This window comes from Gambusia affinis, linkage group LG22, assembly GCF_019740435.1.
Source record: "Gambusia affinis linkage group LG22, SWU_Gaff_1.0, whole genome shotgun sequence".
NCBI classification, from domain to species: domain Eukaryota; kingdom Metazoa; phylum Chordata; class Actinopteri; order Cyprinodontiformes; family Poeciliidae; genus Gambusia; species Gambusia affinis.
The window spans coordinates 2,813,529-2,837,168 of record NC_057889.1 but is presented as its reverse complement, the minus strand read 5'-3'; the positions used below and the strand labels follow the sequence as shown (position 1 = coordinate 2,837,168).

At 38.0% G+C, this 23,640-nt stretch overlaps 1 protein-coding gene across 1 annotated transcript in view; it reads right to left on the bottom strand.

Annotated features, from left to right (window-relative positions):
* igf2r (insulin-like growth factor 2 receptor) overlaps window positions 1-23,640 on the bottom strand; it is a 39,852-nt gene that overhangs the window by 5,847 nt on the left and 10,365 nt on the right. The window contains exons 6-42 of the mRNA XM_044106419.1: window positions 22,745-22,856; window positions 22,455-22,563; window positions 21,400-21,559; window positions 20,089-20,278; window positions 19,256-19,359; window positions 18,927-19,091; window positions 18,276-18,419; window positions 17,206-17,358; window positions 16,958-17,095; window positions 15,931-16,081; window positions 15,688-15,856; window positions 15,499-15,614; window positions 14,142-14,301; window positions 13,431-13,607; window positions 13,251-13,346; window positions 13,048-13,149; window positions 12,357-12,519; window positions 11,765-11,941; window positions 11,451-11,591; window positions 11,186-11,364; window positions 10,653-10,740; window positions 10,367-10,564; window positions 10,158-10,288; window positions 9,265-9,368; window positions 8,542-8,675; window positions 8,264-8,460; window positions 7,200-7,326; window positions 6,427-6,558; window positions 5,883-6,042; window positions 5,044-5,152; window positions 4,370-4,451; window positions 4,152-4,285; window positions 3,623-3,772; window positions 3,389-3,547; window positions 3,100-3,310; window positions 2,060-2,212; window positions 1,332-1,572 (exon numbers count right to left, since the gene is read on the bottom strand). Coding sequence (XP_043962354.1) covers window positions 1,332-1,572; window positions 2,060-2,212; window positions 3,100-3,310; window positions 3,389-3,547; window positions 3,623-3,772; window positions 4,152-4,285; window positions 4,370-4,451; window positions 5,044-5,152; window positions 5,883-6,042; window positions 6,427-6,558; window positions 7,200-7,326; window positions 8,264-8,460; window positions 8,542-8,675; window positions 9,265-9,368; window positions 10,158-10,288; window positions 10,367-10,564; window positions 10,653-10,740; window positions 11,186-11,364; window positions 11,451-11,591; window positions 11,765-11,941; window positions 12,357-12,519; window positions 13,048-13,149; window positions 13,251-13,346; window positions 13,431-13,607; window positions 14,142-14,301; window positions 15,499-15,614; window positions 15,688-15,856; window positions 15,931-16,081; window positions 16,958-17,095; window positions 17,206-17,358; window positions 18,276-18,419; window positions 18,927-19,091; window positions 19,256-19,359; window positions 20,089-20,278; window positions 21,400-21,559; window positions 22,455-22,563; window positions 22,745-22,856 — 5,416 coding nt within the window. The remainder of the gene's footprint in view (window positions 1-1,331; window positions 1,573-2,059; window positions 2,213-3,099; window positions 3,311-3,388; window positions 3,548-3,622; window positions 3,773-4,151; window positions 4,286-4,369; window positions 4,452-5,043; window positions 5,153-5,882; window positions 6,043-6,426; window positions 6,559-7,199; window positions 7,327-8,263; window positions 8,461-8,541; window positions 8,676-9,264; window positions 9,369-10,157; window positions 10,289-10,366; window positions 10,565-10,652; window positions 10,741-11,185; window positions 11,365-11,450; window positions 11,592-11,764; window positions 11,942-12,356; window positions 12,520-13,047; window positions 13,150-13,250; window positions 13,347-13,430; window positions 13,608-14,141; window positions 14,302-15,498; window positions 15,615-15,687; window positions 15,857-15,930; window positions 16,082-16,957; window positions 17,096-17,205; window positions 17,359-18,275; window positions 18,420-18,926; window positions 19,092-19,255; window positions 19,360-20,088; window positions 20,279-21,399; window positions 21,560-22,454; window positions 22,564-22,744; window positions 22,857-23,640) is intronic.

Sequence of the window (23,640 nt, the reverse complement as noted above, 5' to 3'; positions counted from 1 at the left end):
TCACATCTGGATTTACCACATCTGCCTTCTTCTGTTGCAAAATTATGGCATAAGATTTAAAAATGCGGCATGACCGCTTGTGACTGCAGATCGGATTTGATGTAGTTCTTCATATAATCGATTTTTTGTTGTGAAAAGCTCAGAATTGGGCTGTGTAGACTGCCAGGGACAGTTTGGGTTCATAGGTCACAATTTCCTGTTGGTTTGGCATTCAGAAGTACTGCAACTGTTCCATGAAAGCCATAAGATTTTAATTTCGCCAAAGGGTTTCTCCTTCCTCTTCATTATATTCTTTGAATTAACGTCTCACATAAAACAGCAATAAATCCATTAAAGTTTCTAATTGTAATGTGACAAAATGTAAAACAGTGGGAGTGCTGTGGACGTTTTTCATCATTAGTGAGTCATTAAGTTGTGCAGAAGTCTGTTAATCACTCATCGGTTTAAAGCAGAAATGTTAAAGCAGCTTAAACCAGAGGTCACATCAAGGTCACATCAAGGTCAGGAATTTCCTCAAAGAGACCGTCATGAGATGTTTACGATATCACAGATTTCTCTGTATTTGATTAAAACTTCTAAAATTCAACAATATTTAAAATCCTTTCACAGTTAAGGAATTTGGTCTGCAGATAAAAACATTTTTGAATTAAGCATAAAACTGTAATGTTGAAGTTTTTTTGAGCCGCTATAGTGGGCCGGATTTTGCCCACAGGCCTTAAATTTGATACCTGTGATCCAAAGCATGCAGGAAATACTACTTAATATATTATTAAGCTGAGAAGATTTTCAAATAAATTATGCAAAATTAACTGATTAATGTTTCTGTACTTCCATTTGGGTCTTAACTGCTTTTAAAACCAACACAAACACTTAAAATAAACAAATACCCAGCCATTTATTTGGCAATATGTTAATATTTTGGGGTGTCTGGAAAATGAGCCATTTCACAAACCTCCTGTTACCTAGCAACCCAAGCTGAGCTCCAGTAGGTTTGGTCAGCTGGTTTTACCACTGTACAATGGCTGCTGGAAAAGACAAGTGTTTTTTCTGTTGACTGACCATCCAGAAGGCACCTGCTGCACTGTTGTTGGTTGTGCAGGAGGTTCCACTAATGTTTTTCAATGATGTAAGGTTGCATAATTGTGCATCCGTTTGCCGCCATTTTCAGGTACAAGTGTAAACGTTGAGTTGGAGGAATTACAATTAAATTATTTAAGAATGATTTTGTGCAAAATAAATGTAACGAACATGCTTTGCAGACCCATCCTGACCAGTTCATTGGTCAAATTTAAATACAAACACCTAAAAAGACAAAGGCATGACAAACTTACGAATATCCATGGCTGGTGAACTTCCACGGCTTGGTGCGCGACGACATGGATCGCAGATCGAACGTATGATGCTGGCTCACCAGTTTGCACTCCATCTTTGTCGGAGGACAGACGGCGCTGGTTTTCCACTCGAACGTGGCCAGGCAGCCGGCGGTCTCGGACAGCAGCTCCGGGGCGCCGTGGCCCACAAAGTGATCGCAGGTGAAGAGGATGGACGACTGACGCTTCGCAGAAGTTGGAACTGAAAGAGAAAACAGAGGAGAATTTTACATTTGAGATGTGGTGTCTTGCAAAAAAAAGAAATCTGAACTTGGACTAGGCCGCTCTGATACAATCCCACTGTTCCTCTGAGTATTTCACAGAAATAACTGCAAATGAAAGTGGTTGCATTGGATTTTATTTAGATGATCTGAAGCTAAAGGAGCTGAAAACATTTGGATTTGCATGTAAAAATCAAATTGAAAACATGTAACGTTTTCTTTCCTCTTCATGTTGATCAAGGTGCAAAGATTTTAATTGCTTGTGTTTTTCTACAGTTTTGTTACACATTTGCTGGTGTTAATTAGATCACATTTACAGATGTGGAACATCTGGTTCAAATTCTGTTGAAAATTTAATTTTAAAAAATCCATTAAATAGTGGATTAGATTTCAAAATCTTTTAAATTTTACTTTTTGCAGCGTTGACGACATCCCGACCTTTTCGGAGTTCAGGGGTGAAAAACTCACCTCCGTTGCAGAATCCCCACTTCTGGTCGGCGTCGTAGTTTGAAGTTGTGGCGCACCACTTCCTGCCATCCGTCCTTCCATCATTAGTGCATTCGCTGTAGGACTTGCTCCGGAAGGTGAACGGGAACACGCACGTCTCATTGTTGGTGGTCACTAGAAGACACAAAAGCTGCTTCTTTAACCATCTTCAGCAGGAAGACGTTTCTGCTACAGTAATGTTCAGCCTGCTGCAGTTAAAAGCAGAGTTTTAACACTTTTCATGCAGCAAAATTCAAGCACTTCTAAAGCATTTTCAAGATAAGCTGTAAAACTTTTCCAGAAATGCAGTTTAGAGATAAAAACAAAAAAAAAGACATTTTAAATTCTCTAAAACTCACTAATTTATTACCATTAATAATAATGTCTTATGACAGTTTTCTACACTGTGAAGACAAAATTAAAGCAAAATTTTATGTTTTGAAATGTCTCTTTCACACATGTACTAAACATCTGAGAACAAATTTAACAAAAAATTTTCTAATCACAATTACGTTCAACATACAGATAATTGAGCCGTTAAGAATAAGAAATATTCTGTTAGGATAAACACAATGCATAAAGAAAGTTACAAAAAAATCTCTGAAAATATTTACTGCCATTTACCAAATTGAATTAATTTTAGTAATTCTAATTAACCTAAAAAAAGAAGCGATTAATTGGATAAAAAATTTTTTTTTCTTTTTTAGGTGTATGAAAATATCTGGTTTCAACTGTAAATAATGTTTTCCAAATTTGGGCTTTAAATTAAACGTTAGATTGCACTTTATTATAAAACTGTGAAGCTTGAATATCAAAACTTTCAAGGATTTTATACAGAAATCAAGCACTTTAAAGGATTTTAAGCACCTGAAATTTATAACACTAGAGATTAAGTTTGGTTGTTTAGCTTTAATGCTGTACAACAATTCTTTTAAAAATATTTAAAAATTTTTGGTTCTTTTGTAAAAAATCGTTTATAAATTGATGGTTTTGTGTCATAAAGGACAGAAGCGTCTTCCTACTGGCTGGGCATGGATCTCCTCCTCCGTAGTGCATCAGCACCGCCTGGTCTTCGTGTTTGAAGTCCATTGTCATGGCTTTGCTGATGCCGTACGATGAAGCCGGTATCTTTGAACCAGAACCCGGAACCAGGCAGACCGCGCTCTGCTTGCAGCTTTTCTCCACCACCGAGTCGCAGACGTTGATGCGATACGTCCCGGAGGATCCACTCACCTGCAGAACCGCAGACAAAGATGTTTATTTCCGAATCCAGACTGACTGGAACTGGAACACGAAGCCTCTGATCCTCACCTGGACTTCGCCGGAAAGAGTTTTGAGATCAAACGTGAAATCCAGCTGTGAGTCTTTCAGCTGGCAGCCGCTGGTTTGGGTCGCATCCGGGCAGACGATGGGAGTCGCCCACTCAAACAGGTAGACGCAACCCTGCAGCCTCAGCATCTGAGGGGAACCCTGGAGGAAAATATCCACAGATTAAAGACGGGGAGGCGGGATGGGATTATTTCTGGTGAGAGACGGCAGACTGACCAGCTCCAGGCCTTTCTGGCAGGTAAAGACGATGGTTGAACTGTAGTTCTGATGAGGATTTGCTGCACACCGGGTCGAGCTTTGGTAGGTGATGAACACTTCACCTGTTATTTTGTTCATCTGTGGGCCAGAGGTTGAACGGCCGATATCCTGCAACAGACAGAATTACAGAAAATTAAAGCAAAAAAAGAATAAGAAACAGAGCAAAACTCCAGTTAACACTTTAAAAAAAATCATCCAGCTGTTTCTTGGTGTCTGGAAAATGAGCTGCTTCAAAAACCTCAGGAATGTTGAGTCTTGATGCGCCGTTTAAACTCTAATTTCTGACCATTTTTATTTTAATGTCCTGTGATTTTTTTTAAAGCTCAATAATGATGTGAATACAGAAATCAAGGTTGATTTATCTGTGCACTGCCACATATCAGAGCTGAAAGATTTCTATAAATAAAGTCAATCGATAACTATTAATGACAGAATTTGTGTTGATGGCTGCTCTAAAAACCAGACCGTGTGCTTTGAGATTTCTCACCACAGGTGGTCCGTTATCGGGGTCCATGCAGACTGCAGCACCAGGTGGGCAGGTGACACCGGGGATGGGATTCAAAGGCTCGCAGAGGTTGAGGTAAAAGTCAGGAGAGTTGTCGTTTTGGTCCACTGCGTCGTCTGATTGGACAGGAATGGAGAAGAAGACGGAGTTAAAGAGGGAAATAAATGAGTTAAACAGCAGGCAGAGCTGAGCCCACCCACCTGTAGCGCTGTAGTATCCAGTGCGGTGAATGAGAGGAGACAGGTCTATTAGAGAAGAGCCGTTGTGGGCCGAACAGGTCACCTAACGATTTTAAAAAATCATATAAAAATGATTAAAATGAGAACAGCTTCAGGCCCATTTCACTGGACCACTGCGGTAAGTCCCCATGTTGAAAAACATTCAGTTCCAGTGTTTTGTGAATCATTTTCTAAGCAAAACTTCATAGAAAACAAAAACAAAATCATAAAATCATGCATCCAATAGTCAATACTATTGAAATGAAATTTTTATTTTATTTTAAACAGATCTAAAATAAGCTTGTTGTAATAAGAAATAAATCAAAAGATGATGTGCATGATTTATCATTTTTCTCTTTCTACCAAAAGCTGGACGATAAAAGTCTTCAGTACTTGGTCTCAAGTAGCCTCATTTTTTGAAGGACAAATTCATTTACAGACTTAAGAATGCAATTTTATTTGTTGTTTTGTTTGTTTAGATTTAAAATCCCTTCCAGTTCCAATGTTGGCTAGAAATGAAAGTTTATTCAGCTTACAGAATGACAGTTGACCATTACATCTGAAAACAGTCTCAAAACAACAATATTATCTTTTAACACAATAACATTTGGTACAATTTAGCATCCAGAAAAACCTAAACCATAAAAAAAACGTACCGTTTGTTCACAAGCCAGCGCTGTGTGGACGGAGAAGAAGTGTGTGCACGTCTCAGGGTTTGTGCTGATGAAGACCGGCTCCTCTGAGGTGGAGCTCATGTAGGAAGGCCTGAACAATCACATAAAGACAAAAAAAATAAATGTTAATGGTTGTTACCAAGAACAAATCACACTCTTTATACAAAAAACAGTAGGAACAAAAACACCTCCAGCTGCAGAGCATCCAGAACCAGAAGGAAGAACTGAATCGTATCGACGCCTCAATGAGTAAACCAACTTTTATTACCAGAGATAATAAAATAACGGTCTGTAAGTCTGAAGTCTAATTCAGACAAGGACTAAATCAATTAATCGGTTTAATTGTAATTAACTGTCAACTAATTTAGTAATCGATTGATCATTAATTGGAGTAAGAAGACTCAAAATAAGGCAATTTGCTGAAAAAAATCCAACATATTCAGAGCAGCCAAAACTGTTCAAAATAAATCTATATTTTGTATTAAAGATTAAAAAATCTTTGTCTGTAAACACATTTTACCCAAAACTCCTCAAGTGGCGTTTTTTTATTTTCACCCAGTTCAGGTTCATGAAAGAAAAACTGTTACTAAACACTAAAACGTTGAACAAATTGTCTATTTTCATCTTTTAATATTTTTCTTATATTGTTTAAAAAAGGATTACGCAGTTAAATGAAAAACCTGTAGAATATGCCATTATTTTAAAACTGATTGACCATCAGAGTAAAGGATAGATTAATCGATTATTATTTATTAGTTGCAGCTCTAAAATCTACACAAAATAACGATAAATTAAAGAGTTGAGAGCAGCAAGAAAAACACCTGCAGATGAAATTGATGATGGTCTTGTGCTTCAGGAGGGGGTTTGCAGAGCAGGGACTTCCTCCTTCATACGTCAGCTCCAACACATGATCTCTGTACGACAGCTTGGTGCTCGATTCACCGCCGCTGACGGCCGTGTTTCCCTCCTTAATGCAGACGGCTGCACAGACAGATTCATATCAACTCATCCTGGTATGAAACATTCACAACTTCAGTCTGTTTAAACATCTCCAAGCACTCCAGCGGTTTTAATAAACTACTTTCATGTGCTGCAGGTTTGTGTTTCCAGTTGGAGAGAGGGTAATAATTTCAGAGGGTTTTGATATATTTGGACGCAGTGATGACGCAGAAACTCTGTAAACGGTAACCAGGTGAGACCTGCAGGACATATTTTAACAGTTACTGTGTCTGAGCACAGGACACAGGATTGTTCAATAAATAACCCAATTTCTTTACTTTCTTGTTAAAATTTTAAGTCATTTTCTGTCTCTCTGGCTGGTTAAGGTTCAGTTTGTCTTCTAGGGGAAAGGAAGGAGACGCGTACCAGTTCCTGCACTGCATCCAGAGTTCGTCACTTCTCCACAGATGTTCAAGCGAAACATTTTCTGCGGTTGCTTGTGATCGTAGACGATGTAATCTTCAGATTTCTTCAGTGGATTCAGGTCAAATAAGTGACCTGGAGGAGGCAGAAATAATTAACATGGGAAAAATGTGAGGATCAAATCTAAAACAAGAGCATTGTTGGAGTGAATTTCTTTTGAAACTCTGATAATTTGTACAGTGAGAATGAACAAAATGACCAAACTAAAGGATTTATTTTCTGCTCATTTTGATAATCATGACTTCCAGCTGATGAAAATTTTGAGATTATCTAATAATAATAATAAAAGAAGACATTTAACACAAAATGTCTGGACAGTACATATGGTGGGCAAGAAGCGACTTTTGCATGAATTATTGCAGCAATGCAGTTTGGTATGGAGGCTGTCTACGTTTATTTAATAAAGCAACTTCTGCTCATATGAAATGTTGGGTCTGACTTATATTCTTACTCTTAACAGATTTAGAAATCTTTAAAACTGTTAAAATTGCAATTTTCCTTCCACTTAACTTTCCCATTAAAGTGGTTGGATACGCCACTCTGAACAGTCAGCTCCTAAACCAATGATCTTTTTACTTACAAAAGGGCTTACAGAAGTTAACTGACCATTTAATTGTCCAAACTGAAATTAAGAAAATATATTTGCTCAGTTGCTGCACTTTTCAGATTAACTGAATCTTGAGTTTTCATTCGATTGTCCATCATTTAAGAATGACCTGTAGCGGGGTTGGTCACTCTGCAGTCGTCGTGTTGGCTGGAGTCCAGAGGGCAGGCGGCCGCCGTCTGCCACAGGAAGGTGTAGACACAATCCTCTATCGCCGAGATCAGGATGGGTCTGGAGTCCTGAGTGGGACAAAAGAGTACAGACGCAATAAAAAAACAAAAAAACAAAAACAAAAAACAACAGCGACACAATAAAAAAACAAAAACAAACAAACAGCGACACAAAAAACAAAAAAATAAAATAACCATAACAGCTGAGGAGTTTGTTGGCAGAACCACTGAATGAATCAGGGCTGCAACTGATGATTAGTTTATTAATCGATTAAACGATTAATAAACGATTAATCGATTAAACGATTAATAAACGATTAATCGATTAAACGATTAATCAAATAATTGGCACATTCAGCAATTTTTCATTTAGCTACTTGAACCTTTTTGTACAATACTAGATGTCCATCAAAAATGAAATAACCAATAATTAAATACCTTCTTTGAATAAGAAAAATTTACATTTTATAGCCTAAAATGTAATAACAGCATTTTGCAGCTTCAAAAATATACTTCTAATAACAACATGTAAAAAAACCCACCTGGATTATTTTTTGAATTAATAATTTGTTGGGTTTTTTTTTGGACCAGTTAAAGCTAAAATTAACCCTTTGAAACCTTTTCTATATACAGAAAAGGTTGCTTTTAATTTAATTTTAAATGCAACATCCATATATTTTGTGCCGTTTTGGCTCAGAATATTTTGCTTTTTACACAAATTGCCTTTTTAAAGTCTGTTTACTCCAGTTAATTAATCAGTGACTGAATTAGTTGACAATTATTTCAATATCCAATTAATGTGAGTAAACGTTTCAGCCATAGAATAAATTCTGATAAATCTGCACACATTAACCGTAAGGTGCATAAAATTAAAAATTCAGCATAATTTGGGGAGTAATACGTTGAGTGTCCTTGGTAGCTCCTGTACCGTTAATCCCAAACAGATGTTATTATTTAACTTGAGTAATGCCAGAGGTGTGTAGCTGGAGGCTGCAGCTTCTCTCACCACTTTGTCTTTGTCACACTCAAGACGGATGATGCTGCTCCGGTTGTTGCTGCCGTCCGGACAGCGATGGCCGCCGGTGTACTGCAGCTTCAGGATGCCTCTGTCCGGCTCAGGGCCGGACGTCAGCTGCCCCAGACTCACATAGTCGTCCCCGTCCTTCAAGCAGGACGCTGCGCTGGACGGACATTTCCACGGGGCTGCAGGGCGACGTGCAAAACGCTCAATGTTTGACTTTGGAGTGTTTAGTGAATGTGGAACGCTTTTGGATTCACACCGACCTCCCTGCTGCACCAGCGACCTGCAGACGTTGATGTAAAACATTTTCCTTTGGTCTTGAGTCGAGACGTCCACCTCCCAGTTCTTAGAGTCCAAAGCCAGAGGTGAAAGGTCGTAGGAGTGGCCCTGACCGTCGCTGAGGATAAAACGAGACAAAAAGAGGCAAAATTTAATGATTTTGGCTTTAAGTCAGTTACTTATTTTGGACTAAATAAATACATATATCCCCCAAAATGATAAATTTTACATCTTTAAAATATTTTAATTTTATATATTAACTTTGATTTTAAACTAAAATCCTATTTAATTATTTAATTTAATATTTTATATCCCTATTTAAATAACTTTTTCACAAAAACATTTTTTTGGTAATTTTTTCTTTTTATAAATTTTTTTTAGAACCAACATGAAGAAAATTAGTTTCATCTGTTCACAAAGAGAGATATAAGAGTGATATAAACCTTTACACTCCTCTTTTCAGTTCATTATATTACTACACTGCCAGATTTTTATCTACTTATATTTAAAAATATACTTCTCTCCCACCTTCGATTATTGTTCTTGTATTTAAAAGGAAAAATAATCCTACTTTAATCACAGTCCAGCTCATTTATGCCCCCTAGTGGAGATTCCTGTCATTTCAGACTATTCCAAACCCAGTCCTGTAGGATTTCATCACCATGTGCACACAGAGGGGAGGCAGAATGCGTTTTGTGCAGGTTTACTTGTAGGAGCAGCTGGTGGTTTTGACTGGGATGCACGCCAGCGCAGTGGGCCAGTTGAACAGGTAGGTGCAGTCCGGCGTCTCCTTCATGAACTCTGGTGCTCCCTGGAGACGGGAAAACCCAAACACACATTTTTAAGTATTTGAAACAAAAATGTAACAATCATAAACAAATCCTAGCACATCATTAGACAGAATAAATAATAAATATTAGAGCTGCAAATAATTATTTTGGTAATGGAGTATTCTGACGATTAGTTAATTAATCGGATAAAAAAAAAATTGACCATACTACAGATTGTTTATTTAACCATTTAAACCTTTTTTATGCAATATTGGAAATTCATTAATGATGCAAAAAAAATATTTAAATCCTTTGGTAAATAAGGAAATTAACATTTTATTTTATTTTATTACTAAAATGCAGTAACACGGTATTCCTTCAGTGAACGCAGCTAAAAAAATCTTTCCAAAATCAACATATGAAAAGTTCAACTCTTTCTGCTTGACTTAACATCAAAACAGTTTACGGCTGATCTGATTAATTTAAATGATTAATCATTTAAATTAATCAATTAATAATTGGACAGATAAAGATTTTTTTATTATTTACAGAATTTGAACCAGATAAAACTAAAACATCTAAGGAGTTCAGGATAGAACATTTTTACAGACAAAATGTTTTGTTTTTATCTTAAATGCAAAAATGTGTATATTTTTTGTACAGTTTTGTATAAATTGCTCTGTGTTGTTCTTTCAGCAAACAGCATTTTTAACTGGAATTGCTGCATACCAGTTAACGATTAATCAATTACTAAATTAGCTGATGATTAATCAGATTAATCGTTTTCGTCTAAAGTGAGCCACAATGTTCCCGCAGCTGGTGACACCTACTGGATGCTTGTCAGGGTTGCAGGAGAAGCTAATGACTGTGGATCTATTATAGATTTTATGGCAGACATCCCCACTGGTGTAGTTCAGGAGGATCTGATCCCCAACGAAACTCAATTTCTGGTTGGACAGTCCTACAGAACCAAACACAAGAGATTAGAGAAAAAAAATACTATAGACAAAAGAATATGAATACATGAACACGTCCTTACCAGCGATCTTGTGAGTGTTTCCAGCCACCTGGCAGGACGACACGCCGTCTTTGGCGGTGCAGACATTTTTCTTCAGTGGGCGGCAAACCGACAGGTAGTAAGAGTACTTGCCACTACGGACGATAAGATCTTCGTCTTTAAGGGAGCTGAAGTCAAACTCATAGCCACTCTTGGTGTCACGAACTCGACAGTTATCTCCTGCAAAGAAAAGACAATTCTTGCTTCAAGTTTTGTAAATCCTTTTGATTGAAAACATCTGACTGTTGGAAGTTAAACGTGGTTTTACCTTGAACCTTCCTGATGGGGCAGGCCTCCGACGTCCTCCAGCGGAAGATGTATTCACAGTCTTCTTGACGGTCAAACACGGGGGAGCCCTGGAAGTAAACAGCCATGCATCAAGACGAAGCTACTTGATTGGTTTTGGTTAGTTTTCTGCAGAGGTATGTGCTAATTTATTCAACAATATTTGCTCAAATTAAAGATGTTGAATTGAATTTTCCAGGGGAAAAAACGCAAAAATTGCTACTACAAAAGGCCCACGTCTATTCATGGATTCCCCTATCTGTAGATATTTGTTGTGGACTCTCTCACTGAGATCCTTCAGACTAGCCAGGAGCAATTAGCAAACACCTGGTGGAACTAAACATCAGCTGAGATTATTATAGGAGCTACTTCTCAGTAAAATGCTGATAAAAACATTAAATTGTTAGTAGAGGAGCCGTATTGTGATGACTTCCTGAAGGCAGAGTTTCAGAAGGAGTAGGAGTTTTTAAAGAGACAGTACTGTATTTCCACTCTCATTGGAGCTGAAAGACTCACCGGACTGTCGTCACACTGCAGTATGATGCGTGTTGAGTAAGTGGACGAACTGCCACACTTGTCTCCGCTCTGGTACACGATGCTGATGGAGCCGTCCTCCGCCACCTGCGGGCTGGACTGCATGTATCCCAGGTTGAAACCTTTCCCACCAATCACAGCGCAAGCTCCGAGAGGACCCACTGAGGAGGAGGTTTACGAGAAAGGGTTTGAAATCAGAGGCTAAAGTGGAAAACCAGAGGGAGCCAGAATGTTCTGCTGTCCTAACCTGGACATTTGTCCATCGTCGGAAGCGGCTTGCAGACGTTTATGTAGAATCTGCGCGACTGGCCGGCGTCCGTCGGGATCCACGGAGCGTCGTCTTCATCTCGGGCCAGGTGGCTCAGATCATACTCATTTCCATGGGAATCTGGAATATAATCAAGATTACTTAATGGCCACAACAGTTAATCAAATTAATCGTGATTAATCAATTATTGAAAACATTGCCAACTAATTTAGCAATCGATTAATTGGAGCAGCCAATTCAGAACGGAGCCTTAAAACCAGTAAAGAATAAGAATAAAGTGTCGGTGTTCCTACCAGCGATGGTGCAGTCGACCGCAGCAGGGACGCAGGCCAGCGCGGTGGAGAACTCAAACAGGACGTCATGAACCACATGGCTGGATAAAGAACTCATTTCCTCATGAACCTGCGTTATTGAGCCCGGGTGAGAGTTTGGGTCGCACACAAAGTTAACGATGAACGTGTCTCTGGTTCCTGGAGAAACATGGTGACATCACAAGAAAAAGAAAAAAAGAAACTCAGGAAAAATGTGGAAGAACATTAAATATTTTAAGAAACTCCATAATTTGTAGCGTTAAAATGTTTCCCAATATTTTCCTGGCCTCCTGTTCGACTACAAACAGTAAACCAACCAATCACAGAGCAGCAGCTTTTCTGCTGTTCGATGTGTCGATGCTTCCTGAATTTGTTCTCAACCATCTTACCTGATGAAATAAAGGTTTTAAAAAAAACAACATTAAATAAAAAAAACACAATGCATTTCGGATGTGATGAAATCAACTTAAACGACAAATAACTGAAATCATTTGTGAAATTAAAAATAAAATTCAGTTTTTAATTAGTTACAGTTATTTTACATTTATTGTTAAATGAAATGTGTTTTCAGTACCTGTTTTGTCATCCAGCTGCCCCATGTAGGTCAGCTGTAGTTCACCGTTAGTGGAGTATTTGAGCGTCTTCTGCACCCCCACTGGGGACACCGGCAGCTCCCCCTCCAGCTCACAGCCACCCATTCCCGAGCCACATTTCGGGGCGTCTGCACAGATGTTCAGCTGCAAACAGGAGGTATCACTTCTGTTTAACAAAACTAAAACTCCTGGATACATATCATAATAAAAGAAGTGCAGTTCGCTTTGTTACATTTAAATGAGGGAAGACAAAATAAGGACAAACTAACAAAAAAAATGCAACTTTTTGTTATTAAGTGAGTTCCTGGATTTTTTTTTAAATGATCTAGAAGATCTTGCACTGAGACGAATGTAAAATGACACACCAGAAGCTGTTTTCATTAGAAATACTCTCAAAACTTTGTCTATATCCGATTGATGTAAAAAATAAATAAATAAATTTTGCAATTGATGTGTTTTCTTTAAATAAGAAATGAAACTAAAATCACACGCGACTCGTGCGATGTGAAAGAAATGTTTCCATTGCAGACTAGCAAAATAAACTGAACAAAAACAAATCCCCTCACCCTAGCACCAAAACTTAAATCGGTGTGTTTCCGTAAAGCAAATTTATTTTTGAAATGTCAAATTGAGCAACAGAAACATTGTTGGTTTCACCAGTCAGAGTTTTACCAGGAAGTCTTTGCCGTTAGCAGTTGTCTTGTATCCTTCCTTAGAGGCCAAACGCTGGAGGTTGTACTTGAAATTTGAGTCAGGGTCCACAATCGCACAAGTCTGAAAAATACCAGCAATCAACATTTTTCAGCATTTTACCTTTGAGTGAACAGGTGATCTTTGCTGCAGGTGTAAAAATGAGGAGGATGTTGGAAACGTACGTTATTCTCAACGGTCTGGATGGCGCAGGCTGCTTTGGTCTCCCAAATAAAGATGGCAGTGCAGTTCTGGTTTAACTCAAACTGCGGCGACTTGACCTTCAGAGTGAGAGGCAGAAACATGATCACATCCAGCTTCATGGAGAACATCCACAGGTTGGTTTTGTGACAGACTGGACTTACTACGGCTCCTCTGTGGCAGACCAGGTGGATGAGCGTTGTGTAGGACAGTTTCTGACCCTCCGACATGCAGACAGAACCGTCTGTGAACTCCAGCAGCAGACGGTCCCGGGCCTCGATGATCGGCCCTTTCTTGGACTTCCCCATGCTGCTGACGGACACCACTTCCTTTGGCGAGCCCTGAAGGCGAAACACGAGGCCACTTAAACTTCCTCTGGATTACCAAAAGGCTACGATGCTAACCCGCGGTGGGAAAACCTGAGCTAATGCACCAGAAGCAGAGCTAATGCTTTGCTTCTAGAAACATTTAACTTAGTTTAATGCACTTTGCTTCCCCTTAATACATTTTTCCAGATTATTTCAAAATCTCTAATTCACTTAAAATTAAATTGCTGCTTGAGAGTTGTTGTCTTTCAAAGACAAACATAATTCGAGCTGAAGTTAGCATTTTAGCATTAGCTTATGCTAAAGCATTCATTGTTAGGATTATTTTTAGTATTTTCCCAATTTTTATTCAATTAGTAAATTAGTAAACAATTATTCCAATAATCAATTAATCAACCTGACAATAAATGAGAAAGAATTTGATTAAATGTAGTGACTGTATGCAGTTTGCCACACTTATGAACACTTTTATCACTATACCACCACAAAATATTGTAGTAAAACTTGAAGTTTTACTAATATCTGGTGAAGAAAAAGGTGAGTTCAGACCTTTTCTGTTATGTACTTCATCTGGCAGACCGATGCGTCGTGGTCACATCCTGGAACGGGGACGATTGGCCGACAGACGTTGATGTAATATTTCTTCTGATCGGAGACGTCGGTCATATCCATCGCCACCCAGTTGTTGGCTGAGGTGGACCGCGACAACCTGGAGGCAGAAGAAGAAGCAGCAATTAGGTAGTTGAGGACAAATTGGTACACTGCAAAAACATAAAATCTTAGAGTAAAATTGATCTAGTTACTAGTGTAAATATCACAAAACCAACTTGCAAGTAATGATTCAATGAAATTTAAGAACTTGTTTTGAGTCAATAATTACTTAATATTGATTAAAAAAAATTCTTGTTTGACCAGCAGATTATTTAACTTGTAATAAGATATTTTTCCAATTTTATCTTATTTCCTTATGCTAAGGAATTTGAAAGAAGACCAGAAATACTTGGTAAAATTTTGTATTTTTGCAGTGGCTGTTTTAGATGAATTTTATATTCAAGCAACAAAATGAAAACACAGATTTTTAAAGAGTTTACGCAATAAAATAAAATCAGATTCAGATGCAGAATGGCCGTTTATTTTTCAGTTTTATTTGCAAAATATAAAGAAATTTATATTGTATGTTTATATTTATGTTGTTCGGTTTATTTATTTTGGATAAATCCAGCATTAAAAGTTCATTAGAATTTAAAGTTTATTGATCTTTCAGGATGTGTTCTTCCATTATTCAATCAAACTCAATGAAACTTTATTTGTATAGCACATTTCAGCAGCAAGGCATTTCAAAGTGCTTTACATCAAATCAAACACAAAAACACAATGCAACATAGAATCAACAATAAAAACACAACATAGTCAGATTCCGTCCATAAATTTGCAATTGATTACGTTTTGAATACAACTCTAAACAAGTGGGTTTTTAGTTGAGATTTAAAGGAAGTCAGTGTTTCAGCTGTTTTACAGTTTTCTGGAAGTTTGTTCCAGATTTTTGGTGCATAGATGCTAAATGCCGCTTCTCCTCGTTTGGTTCTGGTTCTGGGGATGCAGAGCAGAACCAGAACCTGAGAGGTCTGGAAGGTTGATACAATAACAGCAAATCTTTAATGTATTGTGGTGTGGAGAGACTTTAAAACTGGTGTTATGTGCTCTATCTTCCTGGTTTTAGTGAGAACACGAGCAGCAGCATTCTGGATCAGCTTTTGCAGTTGTTCCCATTATATTACTTGAAAATGGTATAAACAACAATATTATTGTTTCACCAGCTTCCCAACACAGTCGTGATGATTTCATCAAAGGGCTGAATTAATGCTGTAATTAATGCTAACGTTACATTTAAAAACAAAAGCATTACCTGGATAGGTCATACTGGTCCAGTGTGATGGGATCCGTCACCAAACACTCGTGAGGCCGCTGAGGACAGGCGTAGGACGTGTACCAGCGGAAGTTATAGGTGTAGTTATCTTCTACCTGCATTCAGGAAGTGTGAATCAACAACATGCAGAAAGAGTTTGAAGGACGTCAGAAGAAGGAGGAATTTTACCTGGAACTCTGGGCTTCCTGCTCCAGCCTCGGGGTCGCACAGGAAGGAGATGAGGGTGGATCTGAAGGTGTGGTTCGCATTGTTGTACTGGGAGCCTTTGCTGTAGGTCAGCTGGATCAGGCCGTCGTAATAGGACAGGTGGGAGTTCGCCTCACCCAGACTCCAGGAGCTGAAAGCAGGAGCAGATGGGAGTTAATCCTGTAGGTTTGGATTGAGTGCAGAGATTTGGAGGCGAAGGTTCACCTCTTTTCCACCTGGCACGCTCCGGCATTCTCAGCACACGCAGCGGCTTTGACCGGACCGCAGACGTTGATGTAGTAGTCGTAGCCGCCGCTGGTCACGTTGTAGTAGCCGCCGTTGGGTTTGGTGAGAGGAGACAAGTCGAAGGAGAAACCTGTGGATGCAGTTAGAATGAATGAAATGATTCTCCCTGTGGAAACTGAGATAATTCACATAATTTTTAAGCATATTTGAACAATATTGACATTCTGAGTTGAATGGTGCATTATCACCAGTAGGTGGAGGTAATACGCACCAAAATAGCTTCTTCTTGAGTTAATACATGCAAGAAGAAGACGATAATGACTTTTTATGCGATACCGGCGTGACACAGCATGCTGCTCCCAGCAGCCACTGGCTGGGGGATCCAATCAATTCACAAGGTTTCCAAATGGACATTTTATTGAAAAAATCCTTTTGCAGGAACCGATGAAGCAACATTTTTACCATCCCCTTGTTTCAGTTTTTGGATTATAAATAAGCAGCTAATAAATGATGCCATCATCTAAAATGTCTGGAATTAGCCTAAACCTCCTGGAATCTTTGCAACTTAAAAACCAACTGGTTGAAGAATACTGAGGATCTAAACCAGGGGTGGGAACTCCTGGTCCTGGAGAGCTGGTGTCCTGCAACTCTTAGAGTCTCCCTGGTCCAACACACCTGAATCCAACAGCTGAATCACCTCCTCAGTGCAGTCAGGTTCACCAGAGTCCTGCTAATGACCTCATTATTTGACTCAGGTGTGTTGAAGTAGAGACATCTGAAAGTTGCAGGAAACCGGCCCTCCAGGACCAGGATTGCCCAACCCTGGTCTAAACTATAAACAACAAAAAAGCCAAATATGCAAAAATCCCTTTTAGATCATTTTTGATTTCCAATGAAGCTGATTGAGGAAACAAAGGCAACCATAAAAAGCTAAATATGTTGGGGTTTTTTTCTCATGTTGGGGTAGTTTAGCAGGAAGTATTGGAGACTTGTGTTGGTGTCGTACCAGCCTGGGGGTCCTCCACCGTGCAGTCGTGTCCTTCTGTTTTGGAGAGGACGCAGGCAGCGGCGGTGTACCACTCCACCTCATAAAGACATTTATCAGGGGAAACGCTGCGAAGCATGGGAGGGCTCTCAAGATGGCCTGCAGAACATGCAGGAAGGAGGAGAAAGAAGGTTGTCGAATTTTAAAGAAGATGCTAAAGATGCATAAACACAGAGAATATGGCAGTGAAATCCTGTTGTTTAATTCACCTGGTTTGCATTTGAGAGTCAGGATAGTTTGGGTCGTCTTCCTGTTTTCACAGGTCGTCCCTTCAGTGTATGTCAGTCTGATGTCACTTCCCTGTTTAGTCATCCGGGGAGGAGAGAGGAAGCTGCCCAGGTTGATGGTTTTATTATTTTTATCTGAATCAGAAAGAAACAAAGAGATCATTAAATAAATGAATCGTCATATTCAGCATAAATTATAATGATACACTACAAAAACAATATCTTACCAACTATCTTTGGTGTAGTTTCTAGTGCAAATATCTTGGTACACTCAAAATAAGACAAAACTAACTTAGAAGTATTTGAAGTCGATAATTCCTTAATATTGACGAAAACGTTCCAGTTTCACTGGCAGATTATTTCACTCATAACATGGGGCGTATTATTTTCATCTAGTGATCTTAAATATCACAATCAAATTAAATTTCTATGACTTTAAAGTAATCGAATGTGACTTAAAAGACATTTGACTCCGTAGTTTAATGCCTTGAAATTGGGCTTCTGTCTCTTTAAAACTCCTGCTCTTTCTGAAACTCCGCCTTCAGGAAGTCATCACAACATCGCTCCTCCATTAACCCTTTAGCAACATTTTTTAACCAGCTTTGCTCTGAGAAGTAGCTCTTGTAATGAGCTCAGCAGTTGCGTAGTTGCTAATAGCTGCTGGCTAGACTGAAGGAGCAGAGTGAGGGAGCGATGCTCTGTGAGGTGGAAGCTGGAAAACTACAACTTAGAAGAGGAGCTGCGTCTCGAAGGCGGGGCTAAGTCCACACAGGCGTTTTGCACAGCTGAATGGTTGCCATGGAGACTAAAGGATTTCTCAAACATTCATGAAATAATCAAGGCAACGCTCCAGGTTTGTTTTTGATGAGGGAATAACATTATAACATCAGAAAAGTTGATTTGACATAATATCGCCACTGTGAAACAAGTTATCTTATGCTGCTGAAATGTTACTTGTGATGTACTGAGATATTTACAGTAGAAACCAAAATCACTTGGAAAGATTTTGTGTTTTTGCAGTGTAAGATTTGTGATTCTCGTGGACGTCTTACCCACAGCGCAGAAGGAAGCGTCATCTGGGCAGCCGGCAGCTCCTCCTCTCCTCAGGACTTTGTGGCAGATGTTCAGGAAGTAACGCGTGTCTGATTTGGTGGCTGGGCCGACCTCTACCCTCCAGTTCTCACCGTCCTTCGACTCTGAAGCAGAACAGAGAAAAACACAACAGATCAAGACAAACTTGAATGATTCCAGGTTTCTCAAAGTTCTTTTTAATACAGAACTATGATGTGATAAATTCTTTTTTTTTTCCCATCAATGTACTCCTTGGGCTTCCATAATTCTGAGTGATGTCAGCGTGCCCAGAGCGGCCATCTTGTTTGGACTTTGAATTCAAGTCAACTCCATGATGGAATATTAAGGACAAGCTACGACTTCGTGGAATATCGTCTCTACTGCCTTGAAATTGAGCTGTTAGCATGTTAGCATGGGGCTGTCGTACGGCAACAGTTTTCAGTCAGAGGCTTCTTCAGATTTGTTGCAGCACTGACTGCTAGTGGATCACCATCCACAGAAATACTTGGAAGACGTCAACTGAAATTATGCTAAAATAGCTCAATTTAGAGTGAAAATTATTTAAAAACTCAGTGGAAGGATTAATTGAGCAAAATTAATTGCAGGTCGGATTAATCAGAAGTGGAACTCACCGGGATATCTCGTAAGGCGTGAGAGGTCGTAGTGTTTGCTGCCGTCTCTGACCTGACACAGCAGGTCCTCCTTCTCCTTGACGCAGGCGAACGCCGTGTCCCAGCTAAAGTAATACGTACAGTCCGTCTCCCCGGCGAAAACCGGACTGCCTTGTCCGTTGTTTGCTGTAAAACACAAAGAGAAAAATAAATAAGATCACATATGACATCATTTGACATTTACCTTCGAACTGCACCTTATTTTCTGATGCTGATGCAATCAGTTTTAAAGCTATTAAAGCAGTAAGTGCTCAAGAAATGTGATTATGTTACAGAAATGTCCAACTCACATGCGGATTTGTTGCATTGGAAGTTGATGATGGTCATCCTCTGGAAGCCAGAGGAACATTTATCTCCACCTGGATAAATCAGACTGAGGTCTCCATCTGAATACCTGCAGAGTAGAAAATAACCCTTCAATGAATATTAACCAAGAACAAAATATTTAGATTCTGCAGATTCATTAAAGCTCTTGCACCTTTTTGTTTTCATACAAATCCAATTCTCAGGTTTTTCAAATTCAGGCCAAAGTTTCCTCTCAGTTTATGGATCTGAGGTAAAATCATCAGATTGCGACGAGTTTACAGGCTACATATAGTAAAGTAAACCTGAAGTGATCAAAGGTACAAATTTATATTTTATTACTTATAATTTGGGTTGAGCGGTAAATCAATCTTATCGATTAATCAAATTGTATTGATTTTTTAGATTATAATTTTGAAAAATCTGTATTTTTTTCCACCAAAACAATCATTGGGTTTCCATAGTTCAGGGTGATGTTAGATATTTTCTGAGATTTGTATAATTTTTTGTTATTGCTCTATTTTTTTATTTTTTTTGGGGGGGGGGGAAATTGTTTAAAAATAAGATTTTATTTTTAATCCATACTGTAGACTTTTGATCAATAATCTAGACACTAATATCAATGAAGTTTATTGAGTATGCAGTATTTTACATCATAAAAACATCATAAACCTGCCAGTAATTGTATTTTATCAAATAATAAACGTTTGGTTCTCTGTAGAAAACTTCAAGTGTCACATTATGAATAAATAAATTGGGATTAGATCTATTTTTCATTAAACCTAAAGAACAGAAACCGGCACACAGAGACGAACATTACCGTAACGTCTGGTTCTGGAATCGTCCGGCCACTTTAAAGGTGTTTCCGGACTTCTTGAACTGGCAGGACGAGGTCAAAGGGTCGTTGCCACACACATCATTGGAGACGCTCCCACACACGTTCAGGTAATACAGGTAGCTCTCAGAGCCTTCACCGGACGGAGACGGGATGAAGTAGGGCCTGTCTGCAGCTGAACGCACAAAACCAACAGCATGTCTGTGAAAAACTCACAGAAAAGATGATCTGACTGGATTTATATTGGCATTAAAATCTAAATATATCTATATATATATCTATATATATATCTATATATATATCTATATATATATATATATATATATGTTTGTTTGTTTGAAAACTACATAAAAATGATGATTTTTTTTATGAGCTGAAATGATTTAAAGTTTCTTTTTCGCTGTATTTTTTTCAACACGATTTTGAAGTTTTTAAAACTGTTTAATGTTCGAAAACATTAAAATTTATTCATTTACAGACTTCGTTCAAATATTTCAAACTGCTTCAATGCATTTTTAATAGTTTTATTTCTTTTTTCTGCATCATTTTTTATTTTTGCAAAAGAATAAAAACTGCTGTGAAAGATGCAACATTGGGGTGTGAAATTCAGACATTTTTACTAAAACCGTTTCTAAACTTTATCACGTTAAAAACAAAGTTACCAGCTGAATGAATCATGTTTAAGTTTTAATTTTAAATTATCAGATTTTAGATGCATTTTGCTCACTGTTAATCAGTAAAATTGAATAAATGACAAAAACAGGAAGCTTAAGAATAAAAATAACTGGTCTGAGTTTGATTTTCTAAACTGAGAAAAACATTTTTAGATAGTGATCTTGGACAAAAATACAATACATTTATCTAACAATCAATTGATTACAGATAGAAAATAATCAGATTTCATTAAAACGCTTCGAAGCTCAAACCATTTTCTGGTGTAAATTTGCATCATAACAGCAGGTTTCCAAAAGGTTTCCCTCCATATTCTCAAAGATATTTACATTTCCAGACATCTGCATTTTTCAACCAATCTGAAGTATAAAAATAAAACTTTTTGTTGGTGAATCAGATGGATGGATGGATGGATGGATGGATGGATGGATGGAAGGTCTCTATATCCATTTGGTTTTAGAAAAGAAATTCAGAGTTTTTATGGTTTTTCAATATTTACCTGCAGATCATTTTCTGTTTAGTGATCAATGTTGCATGGATGTTTGTATTGATATATTGTAAATTTAAACTGGTGCATGTGTATAGTAAAAATCTGGGATTAAAAAAGCTCCTGTTTAGACTTACAGCCGTGGGTGAGAGGTGAAAGGTCAATGGAGATGTCGTGCTGTTCGCTCGTCAGTTTGCAGGTGTGACTCTCCAGGTAGTCTCTGTGACAGGCGTACTCAGTCACCCACTCCACCTCGTAACGACAGTTTGTGTCGGCCACCATCCTGGGGACGCTGCCCTGAAAGGAGAACAATCAGGAGTTACCTGGAGAAAGAGGAGGTTAAGTTCCCAAAGATTATACGCAAGTAACATGAAACAGTATTTGCCCGAGAAATTATTGGAGTAAAAAGTTATTGGTAAATTTAACTGATCAAATTATCAGTCACTTAATATTTAGAAATGATATCAATTGGACCAAAATAGTTATGTGGAAATTTTGGTATTTTAAAGTTCACACTGCAAAAACACAGGATCTTAAGTAATTTTAGTCTAGTTTTTGGTACAAATATCTTAGTACACTTGAAATAAGACAACTGACTTCCAGGTAACTTTTCAGAAAGAAACATGAGCCAATAATTCATTAATGTTGATGAAAACGTTCTAGTTCCCATGGCTGATTATTTAACTTATAATGAGAATTTTTTTCAGTTTCTCATGAATATTAATAAGTTATTGACATGAAACAAGCTCCTACATATCACTGAAACGTAACTTGTAACTTGGTTTTGTTTTATTTCAAGTGCACTAAGATATCTGCTCTAGAAATTAAAACAAAAATACTTGGTAAGATGTTTTTTCAGCAAATAATAAAAATAATTTATATAAGTAATAGTTACAAAACAACAAAATCAGGCAAGAAAAAAAACTAAAAAATTTTCAAAATCAATTTTTTTCAATAAAAAACTTATGAAACTTTAATAAAACCTGCAGTGAAGTTACTTACAGCAGGCAGAGTATTCAGAAATTTTACTCAAGTAAGAGTAGCAAATAAAGTTACACAAATAAAAATAAAAACAATCCTAAAACTAAGTTTTTTCTAAAACGTTGCTACCCAGCCAATGCCTGGAAGCTGAAAAGTTAAATCTGAGACCCAGACCAGTTGATGGGTTAGCAGCGCTAGCTGTGGGACTTACAGGATGGCGGCTCGAAGGACAGATGAAAGCGATGTTGACGGTCGGCCGGTGTCCTGCACATCTCTCTGGAGGCGTCGAATTGGCGCTTAACTCATACTGTAACCTCAAACTGGACAGAAAATTACATAACAATTTTAATTCAGTGTTTTGTTTTTTAAGCCAGAAACAATTAAGTTGTTCAAATACTAAAACTTTCTGAAAAAGCAGCACGGTGGAATCGTTTCGTGTTCAGTTTTAACAACAAGCAGGAGAAGAGCTGGAGGAAATGTCTGCAGCGATGAGAGACTCGCCTGTCGTTGGACACGGCCTCCAGCGGCCGGCTGGGAGCCCCCATGCTGAAGCAGTATGGACCTGTGATGAGGCAGGCTGCAGAATCCTTTGGACACGACTTATCTGCAATGTCTGCAGGACAGAACAAAAGAACTGAAATCCTACAGAGACCTGCATTGAAAATCCTACCAGCCTCGTTAATGAAACTGATCCGTTCAGCATCAGTTTCTTTCACTGATTAAAATAAAATAAGGAATTAAATCAAAGTACTATTTAGTGATAAAAACTAACAATTTCAAAAGTCTATTAATGTTTCTGAAATTTAAACTGAAGGTCTTTTACTCGACCTAAATCTGATATACCTAATAATGAAATCCAAGCCCTCAGCTTTCTATGACAGGCTGTTATAGACAGAAAATAAATCATTTTCCACCTGAAAAATCTCAGAAACTTTCAGAAAAAGAGTCAAAATTTCAAAGAATTTGCAATAAAAAAACTCAAAAATTTTTATATTGATCTCAGGAAGTTTCATGAAAAGATTTCTGATAACGTTTACAAATATTCTTTGAGTGTTTGACCAACATTAATAACCCCACTGCTTCCAGCAGCTGACAGTGACACTGATTTTCTGACAGAGAAACGTAACGATGAGGTTTAGGGCCACAGATTTAAAAAAAAACAATAAAAATGCAAAGATTTTTCTCTCAGAAATTCATTTTTTAAACTTCTGAGATCAAAAGTCAGAATTCTCAGAAAAAAGTCAATTCTGAGAAAATAAATCCCCCCGTTAAGATTAAAGTCAGAATTCAGAGAAAGAAAAATCTGAATTTTTTCTTTTTCTTCAGCGGCCCTAATGCTCTTCCATAAAAACTGCTTTAAAACGGCCCAGTATTTCTAAATCTAATCAGCCGTCCAG